A 19050-nucleotide genomic window follows, 5' to 3' on the forward strand; every position below is an offset into this window, starting at 1 on the left:
AGTTAGCAAAAACTGTATAAGCAACTGTGTTGGTCTGTTAGGGGAAAAAATCCAATCTACAGCAGTAGAAGTATTATTCTAGTGTTGTTAATTGTATTGCTAATACGAATATTTGCTTGACTCCATGGTTATAATTGGAGTTTGCTCGTAGCTTTACTCCCTCAAATTATTGTTTACATACAGGTCTCTCAGCATGTGGCTGGGAAAGAGAGATGTAGGTTAATATGACCAGGATCTTTAAACCATTAGCAATATACTTCCCAAAAGTAGGTCAAACGCATCAACTATTTGTCTGAATCCATTTTACATCATTTCAAATTATTTAAATCATTTATTCGAGACCGCTTACTTTTAACGTTTGCAAGTCTTGTTATGATCATCTACACATTATATGATCTTCTTTCTTTTTCAGAAAAAACTATGCTCAACACATAAAGCGCTTCAGTAGACTCTCTGGGCTTTCTGTGCTGAATAAGTTTCAATGTGTGTCCCTGGCACTTGGTGATATGAACAGGAGAACAATTTGAGGTAAGGTTTCTGTAGCAGCAACTCCTATATATTAACAATGTGCGCCCTCTGACAAGAAGAAGGACTTTGCCCTCTGGTCTCCCTTTATTTTTTCTTAAACAGATGTATTTTTTAAAAAATCTAGTAACCTAGATTAGGTTTTTCATTTTTGCAATGCAATAGCTTTAGCACTCAAGCACAAGAGTTCCTGTACTGAATCCTTAGCTGCCCACCAAAACACAACAGATCAAACACTGTTACTTACTTGGTCCAAAAAGTGCTTGTGGCATTCCCACACCCAAACATATCCTTCGACTCACAGCTACCTCTTCCTGAATCCCATAACGGAGCAGTGGCAGCAGCAGCAGCAGCAAGGGAGACACAGAGAAGCAAGTTCCTTCAAGACTGCAACATCACTCCACTGTTACTAAGACTGGAAAGAACAATAGAAGCTCCACCCTCCCAAGTCCCTGAAAGGCTTACGGGATCACCTCTTGGATACATTCAGTTCCCCCTGGGAACAGATGTCCTGACATCATTCTCTGACTCCACTGTTCCCTTTTGGAAATATAGTTTTATTTATTTATTTTCGCTCTTATATCCCACCCTCCCCAGCAAAGCCGGGCTCATACTGTGAATCTACTTCCACCCCCTCCCCCCCAGCTCTGTAAAGCACAGAATAGGCTTTGGTTAATTTCAACTGATCCAATTCTGAATGTTTAGCCTACTTGAAGAATACTGTCAGCCTAAGAAAACTAAGTCTACCACCACAGCAAACAAATCAATGAATTTTATTTAGAATCCAGTTCCAAACAGGGAAAATAGGTTGGAAAATTCAAAGATATATATAGATGAGGTGCCAGAAGATTGGAGTTGGGCAAATGTTGTCCCCATCTTCAAGAAGGGGGGAAAGGAGGATCCAGGTGACTACCAACCTGCCAGCTTCACATCTATACCTGGAAAAGTTTTAGAACAAATCATCAGAGAGTCAGCCCTTGACCCTTCAGAAAGGATGGCTGTGATTACTAACAGCCAGCACGGGTTTCACAAGAACAACTCATGTCAGACTAACCTCATCTCCTTTTTTGAGAAAGTTACTTTTGATAAGGTTCCACATAATATTCTTGTTGACAAGTTGATAAAATGTGGCTTGGATCTTATTAGGTGAATCTATAACTGGTTATTCCTGTACCCAATAGAAATGAAAAGCCTAGATGGATGTCTGAGGAAATTCTTAAAATTGCCAAAGATAGACGAGAAGCAAAAGTAGAAGGTAACAGAAACAGAATCAAAAGTCTAAGTGCTACGTTCCAGCGACTCGCACGTGGAGACAAAGAGAACTATTATAACAACCAGTGTAAAAAAATAGAAGAGAATAAAAAAGGAAGAACAAGAGATCTGTTCCACAAGATTCAAGAAATCAAAGGGAAATTTAAAGCATGGTTAGGCATGCTGAATGATGAGAATGGAAATACATTAAATGAACAGGAGAAAATAAAGAAAAGGTGGGAACAATACACTGAAGAATTATACAGAAGAGATGAAAGGATGACAGATTCCATCCAATAAGCTTTTGAAGAAGAACCTACAGTTTTAGAAAGTGAAGTGAGAGCTGCACTGAGAGCAATGGGGAGAAACAAATCACCAGGAGCAGATGGGATATCAATGGAGCTATTCCAAGCCACAGAAATGGAGTCCATCAAAATCTTGACAAGAATATGCCAACAGATATGGAAAACAAAACAATGGCCCACAGACTAGAAACGATCCATTTACATTCCAATTCCCAAAAAAGGAGATGTCAAAGATTGCAGCAACTATGAGACCATTGCATTAATTTCTCACGCAAGTAAAGTGATGCTCAAAATCTTACAGCAAAGGCTGTTACAATATATGGAACGAGAAATGCCTGATGTTCAAGCTGGATTCAGAAAAGCAAGAGGCACTAGAGACTGGACAGGAGGGATAGGTCGAAAGCACAGCTAGGAGAAGAGGTGAACAAGAGAGATAAGGCAATTGGGGAGGTCTTTGCTGGCATGAGATAAAGGCAATGGAAGAGAAGAGTCTCCTGACTGAGAGAGACTCCTGGCTAGGAGAAGTCTCCCCTGACTAAGAGAGAAGCAAACTGTGAGACCCTGGAGTAATGCAGTTACCAGGATCTGCAACTATATGGTTGTCAAATAATAAACAAAACAGCAAAAGAAAAGAAAGAAGCATGACCCCTGTGCTGGTGTTAGTGCCACTTGCGCCATGTACCGTATTTTTCGCTCCATAAGACGCACTTTTTTCCTCCTCAAAAGTGAGGGGAAATGTCTGCGCGTCTTATGGAGCGAATGTGCGCACAGAGCCGGCTGGGCGTGCTGGAATGACGCGAGCCGGCTCTGTGCGCCCCGTTCCAGTGCGCCCAGCCTGCTCTGTGCAACCCGCCCGCCTCCCAGCTTCCCGTCGGGGCGGGGAAAGCCAGCTTGCGTCGTTCCAGCGCGGCCAGCCGGCTCTGTGCGCCCTGCTCGCCTCCCAGCTGGCTCGCATCGTTCCAGAGCGAGCTGGCTTTCCTCGCCCCGACGGCCAGCTGGCAGGCAGGCGGGGCGCACAGAGCTGGCTGGGCGCGCTGGAACGACGCGAGCCGGTTCTGTGCGCCCCGCCCGCCTCCCAGGTGGCCATCGGGGCAGGGAACGCCAGCTCGCGCCGTCCTGATGCGCACGTGCCCAGCCGGCATTCGCTCCATAAGACAAGTTTTTAGAGGAGGAAAACAGGATTTTTCCTTTTTTTCCTCCTCTAAAAACTAGGTTTGTCTTATAGAGCGGTGCGTCCTATGGAGCGAAAAATACGGTAAATGGGCACTAATGCCAGCGCTGAGCCACTTACGCTGGTTTCAGGGAGTGGAGCAGCAGTGCCATGCATGAGTGTTGGCGCAGCTTCGGCGGCAGCACTCCTTCAGCACAGAGGCTCACACTGGCACCAAAGGGGTGTTCTTGGGGGCAAGGGTGACACTAGTAAGCTCTTGAAGCCCTTTCACCCCGGGAATGTTCCCTTTTGCCACTGTAGACCTGCGCCTGCAAAAATGGTGGTGTAGCCCCATGGAACTGCATAGAGCTGTTCATGGGCTTGGGAGAATTTCCCAATTGGCTTGCTCACCTCGGCACAGGAAATGGATCAGGAAGTGGCTTGGCTGTACCGTCCCCAGCCATGCCAGAACTACCCTTAGGATTGTGCTGCCCCGATGCAAGTGCTAAGCTAGTAAAGGGTGCAGCGGTATTTGAAATTTTGACAAAAATAAAGGAATTTATACTTTCAAATTTCTCAACTATTCCACATAGTACAGTTTTGTAGACTAACATGAATTTTAGGTGGTTAAGGCAGTAAAATAATTTTAGATTTAAGTAGAGTATGTATTTCAATTTCTCCAATATTTCGCATTTTCCTGAACCACTCCCTTCAATAAAAAATGTACACGTTTCATCAGACACATCTTCAGATACATCTGTAAAAGCAAAACTAATAATAAGGCTTTTTTGCTCTTGTCCTAGTCCTTGCTTTTTTTAAAACACTCACCTGCATTGGGGCTTAATATATTTCCCATCCTGATGCTGGCATATTTCCACCTGACATGAACTTTCTGACAAATGGACAACTGATTCAGAAATAATCACAAAAAGGGTCCAACCAAAATAATCCCCAAGATGGGTATGTGAAAGAGGCCTTATTCTTTGCCAGCAAAAAAATAAACCACAAGCCAAAATAATAAATGGGAAAGTTTCAGAAATAATATGTGCAAATAGATTCAGTAACGATTGACTGTATCTATTTAATTGCATCAAGTATTCTGTAATTAGAGGACAAGCCTAATTAGCAAACAAGTGACCTTCTAACTATTTGTCATAATACATTTCAGATGCCTCTGTTAATTATTACATCTAAGCATTGCTAACAATATATTTGATAATTAATAGATTGTGGAAGCTTCAAACTAGAAAAATATACAAAATATAAACAATTATTTTATTTCATTGTAGGAAGGAGTAGCTTTGCCAGGCCTATGGCTTTGAAAAGATTTTTCCAAACCATTTAAGTAGTACACGTATGTTTGATGACCATGTATTCAAGGAAAACCAAGGGGAAAAGATACAGTTCATCTGTGTGGTACCCTGCCTTTTTAGAGATTAATAGCACTACAGGGTTCTTCACTCCCATTCCTCTTCCATGTAAATCTCCCCTCCCTTTAATGTCTGCACCTAACTAAGGCTGGTTGTATCCTAATGCTAACACTTTTGTTGTTTGTAATTACCACAAACCACAGCTTGCCTCTAACCAAGTTGAGGAATTATAGTTTACAACTTACGAATATTAGCTGAACCATCCACACAGATGTAATGCTTATCATAGTTAGCTTTGAAACAGAAAAGGAAATAGCAGTTTTTGTATGACAAAGAAGGTGAAAATAAAAGCATGCAAAGGAATAGGATGTTCCCAAGATTTGAGTAATGTTAATCTTAAAGTCTAAACTATCCCTCCCTACTGGAATTAGAGACGGAACTATATATGCCATCCTCCAAATTAGCAATGGAAATGAGAAAAGTGTGACCAACACAAAATTATCACCACCAATTTTTCCAGCTCTGGGCTGCCTTCTTACTTTTCAGTCCATACACCAATTCTGTGCCTTTTGGAACTTCTATCTACCTTAAACCTGGTCAGTATCCTACTGGGTGTGCATCCAATATCTTTGAAAAGTATTTACACAATACAGCCTAACTGTGAGGGTCTCTGTCTTTGTGTCTCTGCTTTCCATCACCTGCGGTGTTATCAGTGAACTCGTAAAAGCAGTTCACACCTTCTGGTCTCAGGCGCCAGGCCTGATGGCCCATGTATCTTCCCCCCCGCTGTTCTTCCTGCCAGTACTCCCTCAGGCCGGTGCGGCCTTGGAAGTGTGATAGCCGCACCAGACTTCCTGGGATCCGTCTGATGTTTTGTATTATGCCAAGCTTGTAACTTCCCATAACAATAAGTGTGAACCCCAGTGCCCCAGTGCCCTGGAGTCAATATATTCTGTAAACCCGTATAGCCCCTCACTTGCAACTTTCTACCTGTGCCTGTCTCATCTCCTGAAGGCTTCAATAAATCTATTGTTTCTGTATCAACGTCTGAGCAACTGATTTGGAGAAGCAAACTCAGAGAGGGGGATCTCTCACATTAAGTTGCAAGTCTTTGCCTCTCGGACTGCAGCTGTACCGCCTTGGACAGAATGTCAGCCGACGAGGACACCACCCCTAACCCCGATGCCCCCAAGGAACCGGACGAGCCGGAGAAGCCGGACCCGAAGGAGGAGGGAGCCAAGCCAAAGAAACCGAAGGGTCGCGCCCCCGACCAAGATCGGGACGAACGTCCCCGGGGGCTTACTTATTGGCTGGACTCTCCCAAGGGCTGGTCGCTCTCGCGGACTGCGGCGAAGGATCGCCGGTTGGCCTTCCCCAGCACGGGACTCGAAGGGGACCCGGCCCGCAAAGAGGCCCTCATGGAGGAAGAACGAAAGCAGTGGCAGGAAGACCGCCGGACTATGCAGGAGCAGATGGAGACCATGCAACGCGTAATGGGTGAGATGGCCACGGCCCTAGATGCGCTGAAGTTGCAACCTCCAGCCGGTGCTCCCCCAGACGGGGCGCCGGTAGTTCCGCCCGCAACCCCTGCCCCCCCGGCCCGTCGGGACCTGAAAGTCACGTATGACGGGTCGGGAGACCAGTTGACCTTTTTTATGGTCCAAGTAGACATTTTTATGCGGGAACAAGGCCGAACCTTCGTTTCTGAGGAGTCCCGGGTGCAGTACGTGGCTTCCTTACTGCAAGGGGAGGCGGCTGCCTGGATGGTGTTGCAGTATGAACTCCGCTCGCCGGTGCTGCGAACCCTGGACGAGTTCATGGTAGCACTCCGAAACCGTTTTGAGGACCCGACTCTGGGTGAGCGGGCTAAAGCCTCCCTGATGCAACTGCGCCAAGGGGCTAAGTCGGTGGCGCAGTATGCAAGTGAGTTCCAGTCACTGGCTAGCCGAATTCTGGACTGGAGTGAAGCTACCTTAGTACAATGTTTCAGGGAGGGTCTCAACCCAGACCTCCAACATTGGGCCTTCATGCAGGGGAACCCCCCGGATGTGGAAGGTTGGGTTCGCCATGCTGCTGACATCGAGAATCGCAAACAACTCCTGAACTTGTCCAAGCAACGGCTTGGGCGAGACCCCAGGCCCCGAGGTGACCGTGGCCGGGAACTCCGGCAAGGGGGTGGCGGGGGTCTCTCGGCCGCGGAACGCCGCAAGCGGTTCGAGGCCGGCGTCTGCCTGATTTGCGGGGGAAAGGGTCACTTTGCATCGCAATGCCCCTCTCGCTCAGGCCGTCCGACCCCCCCCCGCCAAACCCAGACCGAGCCGACGAAACCGGCCGCCGACAGCCAGCCTCGCCGCAGAAGTGGACCACTGAGCCGGCGCTCCGGCGCACCCTCCGCTCTCCACGCGCGCCCCCAGGATGGGGCATCCGACTCTACGGTCCCATCGGGGTCCCGGATTACAAATACCGTCTTTGATTCGGACGGCTCCCCGGAAGCCACCACCCCGTCCCCCTCTTCCAGCGAGGAGGAAGAGTGGGAACAGCCGGCAAAAAACGCCGTCGGTCTGCTGTAGAGGGGGCTCCGCAGCAGACCGTCCCTATCGTTGTGCAAGGAGCTCCACCGATGGTAAGCGCCCAAGAGGACAATGTATTTGTGCGTGTTCATCTGTCCCTACCCAAAGGGGGTCCCCCGTTAGAGGTCCCCGCGTTGGTCGACTCGGGGTGTGCCCGCACCATGATAAATGAGGAAACTGCCAAGAAGTTGGGTGTCCGGCGCAAGCGGCTTCCGGGACCCCTCCGTTTTTCCCAAATGGACGGGAGTGACTTTAAACGGGGCCCTGTGACCCACAGAACTGCAGCCGTGATTATGTCCGTGGGGGAACATTGGGAACGGTTGTATTTCACCATCGCCCCTATTGTAACCCCTGTGGTGTTAGGGATGAACTGGTTAAGGGGACACAATCCCTCCATTGATTGGGTTAAACGGGTGCTTTCCTTCCCCGAAAACCCCTGTGGGTTGCATGACAAGGAACGGGTACTCAGAACTCCAGCCGCCGCACTGGTAGGGTCCCCCGCCCCAGTCTCTCCTCAATTACCCTCTGAGTACTCGCAGTTTACTGATGTTTTCGATGTTAGAGAGTGCGACGAACTGCCTCCCCACAGAGAAACGGACTGTGCCATCGAGATTGTAGGGGAAGGCAAACTGTCTAAGGGAAAGGTTTACCCCATGAGCCCTAGTGAAAAGACTGTATTGCGAGACTATCTGGATGTCAATCTGGCGAGGGGTTTCATACGCCCCTCCAAGGCTCCTTATTCAGCCCCAGCTTTCTTTGTAAAGAAAAAGACGGGAGATTTAAGACTGTGTATTGACTTTCGCAGACTGAACGCAGTCACCCAGTCTAATGCTTACCCCCTCCCTCTTATTCCTGACCTTCTAGCACAATTAAAGGAGGGCCGAATCTTCACCAAACTGGACTTGGTAGAAGCCTACCACCGCATTCGCATCAAAGAAGGAGACGAACCCAAAACGGCCTTTTCCAGTTGTTTTGGGATGTTTGAGTACCTGGTCATGCCGTTCGGACTTTCGGGGGCTCCGAGTGTCTTTATGCAATTAATTAATGAAGTTTTGCATGATTTACTGTTTCGGGGGGTGGTGGTATTTCTCGATGACATTCTTATTTACTCTGAGACCATGGAAGAACATGTGCGCCTAGTGCGAGAAGTGCTCCAGCGGCTGCGGGAGCACAAACTGTATGCTAAGGTGTCCAAGTGTGAATTCCACCAACCTTCTATTACATTTCTGGGGTATGTGATTTCCCACCAAGGGTTGGAAATGGACCCCGCCAAGGTCCAGGCGGTGCGGGACTGGGAAACCCCCACTACCCGCCGCCAACTTCAACAGTTTTTGGGGTTTGCCAACTTTTACCGGAATTTCATTCCCAACTTTGCCCAAGTTGCGCTTCCCCTCACTGCCCTGTTGCGTACCAAGGACAGGGGGGCTAGCGCCGCACTCCCCTCAGCCCGTCTGCAATGGTCTCCCCAGTGCCAGCAAGCTTTTGAACGTTTAAAGCTACTTTTTTCATCCGAACCCGTTTTGGCTCACCCGGATTGCACCAAGCCCTTCGTGGTGCAGGTGGATGCCTCGGATATAGCCATGGGCGGGGCCCTATTGCAGAGGGATGAGGGGGGACGGTTGAGGCCATGCGCCTACTTCTCCAAGAAGTTCTCCCAGTCCGAAATCAACTGGGCCATTTGGGAGAAGGAGGCAGCAGCGGTCAAACATGCCCTTACCATATGGAGACACTTCTTGGAGGGGGCCGAGCTGCCGTTCGAAGTGTGCACAGATCACAAGAATCTTGAGGCTCTCAAGGGAGCTAGAAAACTCAATGCCAAACAAATTCGGTGGGCCCAATTTTTTGCAAAATTCCGGTTCACCCTCAAACATGTCCCGGGCAAAGAAAATGCCCTAGCTGATGCTTTGTCACGACTTCCCCAGTATCGCAACGATTTCGATCGCCCCGTCGACTCCCTGTTCACTCCCGAACAGCGAGGGGAAGTCCCTGGCTTGGCCGTCACCACCCGATCCCAAGCCCGCCAACCGGAGACCCCCCCTACGCTCAAAGGTATCCCGGAAGCATTCCAACAGCGACTCCGGGACGCCTCCTTACAGGAGGAGGAGCACCATCTCCTCCCCACTGGCTTGGAACGAACCAACACTTGGTGGGTGCAAGGGGGGAAACTATATGTCCCATCTTCCCTTCGCAAAGAAGTATTGGGACTTGTACATGGGGCCAGGCTAGCGGGTCTTTTTGGTTTCGTAAAAACGCTTCACCTGGTTCGAAGGCAATTCTGGTGGCCCGGTATGAGATCTGATGTTGAGTTGTATGTGCGCAGCTGCCCCACCTGCGCCACAGCCAAGAAACGGATGGGAAAACCCCCGGGGCTTCTCAAACCGCTTGAGAACCCCTCCCGTCCCTGGGAAGTCATCGCCATGGATTTTATCACCGACCTACCTCCAAGTCGGGGGAAAACGGTTCTCTGGGTTATCACAGACCTCTTTTCCAAACAGGTTCATTTCGTTCCATGTGCGGGTCTTCCTTCAGCCCAGGGCTTAGCTAAACTGTTCATCACGCACGTCCTCAGGCTACACTCGATCCCGAGGAAGGTCCTCTCCGACCGGGGGGTCCAGTTTGTTGCCAAATTCTGGCGGGCTTTCCTAAAGTTAATGGGAGTGGAGGAACAGGGCCTTTCTTCCGCCTATCACCCCCAAACGGATGGTCAAACGGAACGAGTAAATGCGGTAGTAGAATGTTATTTGCGTTGCTATGTAAATTTCCACCAGGACGACTGGGTCGACCTGCTGCCATTTGCCGAATATGCGTACAACAATGCGCCTCATTCCTCTACCGGCTTTAGTCCCTTCCAAGTTATATACGGGACGGATTTTGGCCCTTTCGGTTCTGCCCCCGTCTCGCCAGAGCTCCAGTCTACCCCTGATCTTCAGGAGTGGATTCAGGTGGTTAAATCCACCTGGCCATGGTTGCTCAAAAATCTGGAAAGGGCAAAAAGCAAGTACAAGGAACAAGCAGACAAACACCGGTCTCCGGGATGGGAACTCAAGGTGGGGGAGCAAGTCTATTTGTCCACCAAAAACCTCCGCTCTCTTCGCCCCTGCAAAAAACTGAGCGACCGTTATGTAGGACCTTTCCCCATTACCAGAGTGATCAACGAGGTTACCGTGGAACTGAGTCTCCCTAAGACTCTCAAGGGAGTTCATCCAGTCTTCCATATAAGCCTCCTCAAACCTTATGTAGCAGCTCCCCAGTTCCACCCCCCTCCCGCTCATGAGATTCCTACCGTAGTAGGAGGGGATACCCATTTGGAAATATCCAAGGTTTTAGATTCCAAATGGAAGAAAGGGAAACTGTTTTACTTTGTTCGCTGGAAAAACCTTGGCTCCGCTCATGACGAATGGGTGGCCGCACCCCACATGGCAGCTCCTCGCTTGGTCCGAGAATTCCACCTCGCTTATCCCGATAAGCCTCGTCCTCTCGGAGGGGGGCCTTAAGGGGGGCAGAATGTGAGGGTCTCTGTCTTTGTGTCTCTGCTTTCCATCACCTGCGGTGTTATCAGTGAACTCGTAAAAGCAGTTCACACCTTCTGGTCTCAGGCGCCAGGCCTGATGGCCCATGTATCTTCCCCCCCGCTGTTCTTCCTGCCAGTACTCCCTCAGGCCGGTGCGGCCTTGGAAGTGTGATAGCCGCACCAGACTTCCTGGGATCCGTCTGATGTTTTGTATTATGCCAAGCTTGTAACTTCCCATAACAATAAGTGTGAACCCCAGTGCCCCAGTGCCCTGGAGTCAATATATTCTGTAAACCCGTATAGCCCCTCACTTGCAACTTTCTACCTGTGCCTGTCTCATCTCCTGAAGGCTTCAATAAATCTATTGTTTCTGTATCAACGTCTGAGCAACTGATTTGGAGAAGCAAACTCAGAGAGGGGGATCTCTCACACTAACACAACTATCTCAGTCAGAAATGATGCTCTTGACTGGTGCATCTTGGTAGAGTATTTTTGGACGGGAAATTGTCAAGAAATCCCATATATTGTCAAAGAAAGAGTAAGATATAAACGAGTTAAGGGAAAGTTTTTTATTTCTTATATTATGGTATGGTTGTTTTCAACATTTCCCCTCTGATACAAATTAGACCTATGTACCCATGTGGCACAGTGGAGAAGACAAGAATCATGTTTGAATGGCTAGATAGCGCATATGATCTTGCTGTTTCTGGAAAGTTGCAATTCCAGATGGCATATCAAGATAGTGCCATTTTACAGATTGGATTCACCTGTTTCTACATTGTAGGGTACTTGAAAATGTGCCGGTTCATATGGCTGATCTAACTGCGTAACACTAACATGAGTTGTTTAACTTGCACAGCTAGTTTGCTACCATGAGTGCAGGACATCCCAAGGAGAATTTATCTGTTTTAGCATACAACCAGAAACATGAAAAGCTGCCATATGGATATACCACCCAGACTAGTATGCTATCCATATCAGTTGTTGTCTTGAAATTCTCATGAGTCACAGACAATCTGTGAATCCCGGAAGATAATAGTTAATTAAGTTATCTTAACTTCAAAACTCTAAACCTTGGAGTAGCAGATAAGATACTTTCAATCTGAAACCTGTCCCAGTGATGTTGATGTTTCTCCATATAGTTTATGATTCAGCAGCAGATCGTTTATGATTCAGTGTTCCTTTATGGGATGCCTTTTGATCTCACACCATGTTATTTTATTGAAAGGTCTTGTGATGCATTGCCAGCCAGAGCACAGGTAGCTTTCAAAGGCAAATGTCTATGATACCTTCGCAGAAACGGCAGCCGAAGGCATATCCTGCAGGTCCTGAGCAGAATGGAAGCAAGCACTCATGCCCTCTCTTTCCTCTCTACAATAGTGGAGGGAGGGAGAATGGCTTAATGCTTTGTCTCAAGCTAAGCATTTAGTCACCATGCTTCTCCACATTTAGCCATAGTAGCCAAAGTGAACTTCCATTTTCAGAGGCAGTATACCTCTGAAAAAAGGTTGCTGGGGAGACAATGGCAGGGAAAAACTGTTGGCTTCTTGTCCTGTTTGCAAGCCCCCTAGAAGCATCAGGCTGACCACTGTATGAAATAGGATGCTGAATCATCTGCTATGAGCCGGACAGCAGAGGAAATACTTGGAATGAGTCTAGATGCAACTTTCCTCCTCACATACTGAGTGAGCACTTGCTAGGTCAGGAGGAAAGGTCTGTAATGTGGTTTTCATCTCACTTGCAACAAATTTTGAATTTAATGTGAATTTGACAATAAATCAACTCTCCCTTTCTGTATCCAATATGTTATGAAACATATCCATTCACTCTTTTAAAAGAATATTTAACATAACAAGTGTGTGCAGTGTCATACAGTCAGGAATCAAAAGCTGTAGCTACAATAGATCGCAACCCTTAATACCATGGAGGTAATAAATATGATTTCCATCATTCAGGATCAACTTGGGGTTTCCAGTCCCATAGGGACACACAAAGTAGACTTTGTTGCTGAAAGAAAAACATTCACAACAGATATTTCTAAAAAAATAATAATAAAAAAATCTTAAAGGTCCAAGCAAATTGTGTTCAGAGAACAACTATCTACATCCAGATAGACTATTACCCACTCCAGAGTTCCTTAAGGTCACTGAAGCCATTAGCTGCGAACTTGCATAACAAAATGCAGTAAGATACAAGGGCTATGACTTCCACTTAACAAGCTCTGTTCATCACTATGGCTTTGGTGGATGAACTGTTCTTGACGTTAACCATAAGAGGCACAGAAGAAATTCAGGCTCTTTTTAGTGCCAGCTTTGGGGAGGAATGCTCCAGGGAATCACTGAAGGTGGCTGGGGGAAGGGAGGCTAGCAGACATTAGCAACAGGGGGGAAAAGCAAGAGAGTCTAAACATTTATAAATACCATAGAAGAGGAACACAAATGCACAGCTTGTGCCAAGACTAACTGTGACATCATAGCCTCATTTTAGGATGTAAACATCCAGTAAGTGGTGGTCCCGATTCCTCTCTTTTCTGGTTACAGCTGCTGAAAGAAATTTAGTGTGGATTTGCGGGTACATCCTGTGGTGAAGTCTGGACAGGCATCTTAGCTGGGGTGGGGAGAAGCACTGGACATCATCTGGCTGGACCAAAGTGGCATGCACTGAGAACATGTGTTACTAACCCTAGCTGAGACTGCTGCATGCCACAGCCATCTGAGTCATCTGTTGGCTGGAAATAACTTGGGTAAAAGGACAGGCATTCCCCCACGGTGCCAACCTGTAGCAATTCCTTCACTGCTTTCCAGATGTCTGGATCATTTGGTCAGAGCTGCTTCAGAGGCAGGAGGGCACTGGATTCCAGAAAATTGACGATGTAGAGAGGAATTTCACAAGGCGTAATGGACCTGTGTTTTAGCCTACAGCGGTAGAATACTCCAGGCCTTCATTTTAGCCCATGGTGGTGGGATAACAGGGAACCTAGGCATCTTCCACAGAGTGGCCTCTACAAGCAAGATGACATGCATCTCATTGAGAAGGGGCAGGGATATTTGAATCAGTGATCCTAGAACTAGTGTTGAGCCCCTTACAGCTTCCTTCAGTTTGGCGGTGGAGCTAAACAAACTAAGCTAACTGAGTCCTGTGGAGTATAGGCTGGGAACACAGCACAGGGTGTAGAGGGGTGGGCTCCCTGTATAACTTTAGGTCACCTCAAGGAACTCTGGGGGTGAAGGGCATGACAGCCACCTTATGTTTACCACGACCCACAAGAGGCTACTGACAGGCAGGAACACCAGCTTCTGGCCCCTAGGATTAGCTTTCCTTCCTTGGTTACCACCAACAGGCAAATCGGGGGTGGGTGGCTAGCTGTCAGTAACTGGGCTGTCAGCTGCACCCATTGTCTCCAGCTAATGCTGTGCCAAGACTTGAGGAGCCTGTAATCAATAAAGTTGTGGCCTGATTTTCCTCAGTCCAGTGTGCGTGTGTCATTCTCCTCTTCCTCCCATTCAGGCTTGCCCCCACTTCACACACAAAGGGTAATGCCTTGTGCCTGTGTAAACTATAGCACCAGGTTTTTCTATCAGCAGCAAATTACAAATTACAGCCAACCAGATCTAAACTAAAGAGCAGAAGCTGCTGGTCTAATATTCCTTGTTTCTCTTGCTGAATTTGCTGCCCCTTCTGTCCGCCTATTCATGCAGTGGGCCACCTGTGGAGTTACTACATAAAGAAATCCAGCTCTTCAACTCCAGCAGGTGTTGAAGCATGGTTGCTTCCCACAGGATTTTAAATGTATTCAAAATAAACACTAAGCTATCCTTATTTGGTGCTCAGTTTCCAGCATGAAAACTGCTGATTGGAAGTCTTGTTCTATCATCAACTTCTAACCCCTGACTGCTGCAGGTTTTTAATGGTGAAAGAAAATTATATTCCCACCTTTACTTTGTACATTTCAGGAATAAGCCCTGGTACAATGAACGGCCTGTGTTAAACCCCAGATCAAGTTAAATCCTGTACTCATGGCCTTAATGTTGAAACAGAACATTTGTCAAAGGGCTTCTCTGTTACCAAAAGTCCCGCGGATAACATGCTTTACAAGATATTCTGTTGTTTTTACGTCTAACTTCCAATTCAGCTAAGTCTCCTGCAGTTTGTTTACTATGTCCATTTTCAGTATCATGCTCAAGAAATGGTTAAATTCATGCCCTACCTTAACAGAGCAGCTTAGGGACCCTGCAGCTTCTCAGCTTGCATTGTCAGTCAGGTGCTAATATTTTCTTCCTATTTGCAAAATAACTACATCCACTACAAGCATCCTTGGACACATTCTGCACAGGAAAACAAATTGCCACATTTCAGTAATGAAAGAATCAGCAGATAACTTCTCCTCTTCCTCTGCGAGTGCATGTCTAAGATAAATGGTTGCAACAAACTACACTTTAAGTGGTGAACATGTTAACCCCTCCCCAAACCAATCTTTTCCTGTGGCCCAATCAGCTCAGGGTTGAAGATTTCTGTCCCAAGAACATTGCCAAATACTTCCTAAGGAAACTGCTCACCAGAGGATCCCCACCCCTTACAACTGCAAACTGTTGAAATGCTAAACTTGCTTAATATGACATTAGTCAATACTGGAGAGCTACTTGCCAGTGCTTTGTATGTAACCCTTGCTATCCCATTTGCTTCCAATGGTTTAGTTAGTAGTTTGATATAGACACCATGTCCATGTAATCTGGCTTGCTATTTGTTGTTTTTTAAACTGGGCTCTTATTCTGTAGCCCCGACCTGGGTGGCCCAGGCTAGCCTGATCTTGTCAGATCTCAGAAGCTAAGCAGGGTCAGCCCTGGTTAGTATTTGGATGGGAGCCCACCAAGGAATACCAGGGTTGCTATGCAGAGGAAGGCACTGGCAAACCACCTCTGTTAGTCTCTTGCCATGAAAACCCCAAAAAGGGGTCGCCATAAGTCGGCTGCGACTTGAAGGCACTTTACACACACACACTTATTATGTGCCTCTAACTGCAACTTCCTCTCCAGATATTATAAATACCATTGCTTTTTCACCCGCTAATCATTGCACATCAAGCCACACAGGAGTGGCCAGATCACTTTTCTACTCAACTGGCAACCATACATGTAAACTCCCAGCTAATAATAATAAATAAAAGTGCTTTAGGTTGATGCAGTTTTTTGGGCACCTGTGCTTTGTACAGCAGTAAAACAAGCAAATTCCATAGGTGACGCTTCACTGACAAATGCATCCATGTCACAAAGAAGTTGAAGGCATAGAAGTTCTGCCAGAAAAAGATGGTAACCTGGTACTTTTTAATGGGCTACTGATAAGAAATGCTGTGCAAACTCATACAGAACTCTTCAGCACCTTTGACATAAAAGCAACTACTATGCAGGTATGTGAAATAAAAAAGGGTTAGTTACTAGGCAAGGGTAGTTACATAAAAGAACTGCTTTATAAACAGTAACCAGACTGATTTTCATTCTACTGGATAAAGAGTGCCAGGCATTCAAAAGATTTTGAAGTCCTTTAGTAATGGAACTAGACTCCTTTATCTTGTTAATGGTGGCATGATAATCTTACATTTTAATTGCTTCACTGATCAGTTTGTATATATATCACAGGCAAGGAAAAGCCAGAGTTGGAAAACATGAAAAGCAATCAAAATTAGGTCATCCAACCCCCACCCACCCCTGGTCATTTATAGGACTCCAGATATAATGCTGCCTTAACTAGAACATATTTTACAGCACATTTAAACAAAACAATAACTCTGCCTACTGGCAGTTACATTATGATGCATTACAATGCCCTTTATAAAAAAATACAGTTAACTCTAATGCATTCTGAATAAAGCCAAGGTGCCTCCAAAGTGGTATAAAATTAAGATGACTCTAGGTCGGCTGAAGCAGGTATAGTAGTGCATAGAAGCACCCAAAATCAAAATAAGTTCCCTTAATGTACCATCTCACTAGTTCATCTGTGATACAAAGGAATAGAGATCACTACACCAAAAGCTAGTTCTTTAAATAATGGCCCTTCCTATTCTTCTGCCACTGTCCAAGCTACCAAAAGATACATCAGATGTCTCATATAGTTTGTCGTAGGTTGTATAGCATAATACCACTTTTATCCATTCTGAATTTACAGAGAATTACATCAGAAGTAATTTGTATAATGAGCATAAGATGGAGCTACAAGTTAGTAAAAAATCAAGAACTGTGTCATACATCTTATGGGACACATGATGCAGATAACGAACTAGGGCTGTTGTGCCCAGAATGCAAATGAATCAGAAGTCAACTATTTACTTTTTCTGAGATGTTAAAAAAGTCCCTAGCTCCCTACACCTAGCTTAATCACAAGACTGGTGACTTGAATTCTCTACCACCACCCCCAGTTCTTTGGGGTTTTGGATAGGGCTAAATGAAAAATGTAGAGAAGGTGATTTTCATGGACATTTTTAGCAGCAGCAAAAATAATCTCCCCTCTACTTTTTGAAATTTTCCAGGAATTTTGTCCCTGAGGAAAAGCACATCAGTAAAATATCATGCTGAAAAAGATTCCCTTCACACTCCTAAACTGCTAAGATCACCCATTTGACCAGTTCAGGAAACATGGTCCTTTCTCTAAATGTTCAAACATATGATCCATGATTGGCAGGGATCACTCTAAAAAGAAGAAAAATCTTAAACCCAAGCACAGTGGTGCCAAAGCAACAGCCAATCAGGAGAACAAGAAAAGCCGACAGGTATAAAAAGGTAAACATTCTTATCATTTTGGGGGTTTGTTTGTTTGTATTAGGTGTTTCATGAAATGGTTCAGATGCCCCAGCACACAACATTCGGGAGGGTGTGTGTGTGTTTGAATGGCTATATATACACAGCCTAGCCTTATTTGTGGATAACATAGAGTATAAGCCTAAAAGGTCTGAACACTAATGTATAAAAAGGGTCATGATTTCTCCATGAATTATGCAGAATGGATTTGTGAGGGAGATTTCATGGTTCAATGTTAACAACTTGACTCTATGATCTGTGACTCTAGGAAATGACTGAGAAGATTTAGACGTAGGAACTTCTTCATGTAGCCTTGGAAGCTGTTGCAGGATGTTGAGAAACGCCACAGGATATATTTTTATTACTACTAGCCTTACTAACCACGCTTTTGTTTTATTTGGAACAGAAACGCCACCCAAAAAATCTTTCCGTGACAGAAATACAGACGGAAAGGAAGACAGAACAAAGCCAAGCATTATACTAACACCCTCTTTGCTATCTCTGAGCCAATGGAACCTATGCTCCTAATACCGTAGAAAACAATTACATTCATACTACAACAAGAAGTACTGACACTGTGAAGTTGTGAGCACTTGTCCCCGTGGTAATCCCATAAACAACATCCAGAGACGAGTAGTCCAAAAGAGAGTTGATTTATTAGAAAACCTACAGGTATACAGAGCTAACTGGTAAATTGGCACGAATGGGAACTAAAGGCACGGCCTGCAGCCTATATGGAAAAGCATTAGTCATATCAAGATAGCGGTTGCAGTCATGGCAACCACCCTCCTTACGAGGGCCGTTCCCACAGCTAGGAAAGGAATTCGACAGTTACCAGTTCTCGGCCTTGGACCGCACCTGGTGAAACCAAAACATGCACAGTCTGTTTCTCTCTGCATAGAGCCGGCCTGACAGAAGTACTGAAATGCTCATTCACAAAAACTCAGCATTTTTTTTTACAGTTTCGCCATTCTGACTTCTTAGTGAGAAAAACACTGAATTAGTTTTGTTTGCCTTTATTGAGAACAATCCCATATACAACATCTATCTGTATATCATTATTATTGATACTATGGTGCCTTAGCAGTTAATCAAGTTTCTACCCACCAATAAACAAGCATGGGAAGGGGGGGATCTTTAAGGGAACTTTTCATTCTCTTTTCCCTAAAAGCCCCCCTTTTCACATCAGTACTGTTTATTGGATAGCATTCAGTGTAGCCCTGAATCAGAGGTATACTGTCTCTAAACATGGAGGTTCTATTTAGCCACCTAAGGTTATAGCCACATAGACTTATCCATGAATTTGTCTAGCACTTGGTAGCCATCTAGTAGTCATTACTCCGTTTAACATAGGGCCATTAGCACACTTTGGGGTAGTGAATTCCATTACTATGCACTATATGAAGTATCTGTTTGTCCATCTTGAACCCACTACTGCCAATCAATTTCACTTTACAACCCCAAATTCTGACATGCTGATACATTTATTGACTACAAGATGTCAGGATTTGTAGGAATTGTTTGCTGATTAACTGGCCTTCAGGTTGCACTGAAGAGAAATTCCCTGTTTTTTCCTATTG

At 45.8% G+C, this 19050-nt stretch overlaps 1 protein-coding gene across 3 annotated transcripts in view; it reads right to left on the minus strand.

Annotated features, from left to right (window-relative positions):
- Window positions 1-19050, minus strand: part of ACSL6 (acyl-CoA synthetase long chain family member 6) — a 100756-nt gene that overhangs the window by 68733 nt on the left and 12973 nt on the right. The window contains exon 1 of one of the 3 annotated variants that reach the window (XM_056854364.1): window positions 773-874. The exons of the other annotated variants lie outside the window; for them this stretch is intronic. Within the exon in view, the coding sequence (XP_056710342.1) occupies window positions 773-797 (25 nt within the window). The 5' untranslated portion in view covers window positions 798-874. Of the gene's footprint in view, window positions 1-772; window positions 875-19050 lie in introns of those variants that run through there. 3 annotated transcript variants of the gene reach the window in all.

Source organism: Euleptes europaea, chromosome 1 (assembly GCF_029931775.1).
Source record: "Euleptes europaea isolate rEulEur1 chromosome 1, rEulEur1.hap1, whole genome shotgun sequence".
NCBI lineage: Eukaryota > Metazoa > Chordata > Lepidosauria > Squamata > Sphaerodactylidae > Euleptes > Euleptes europaea.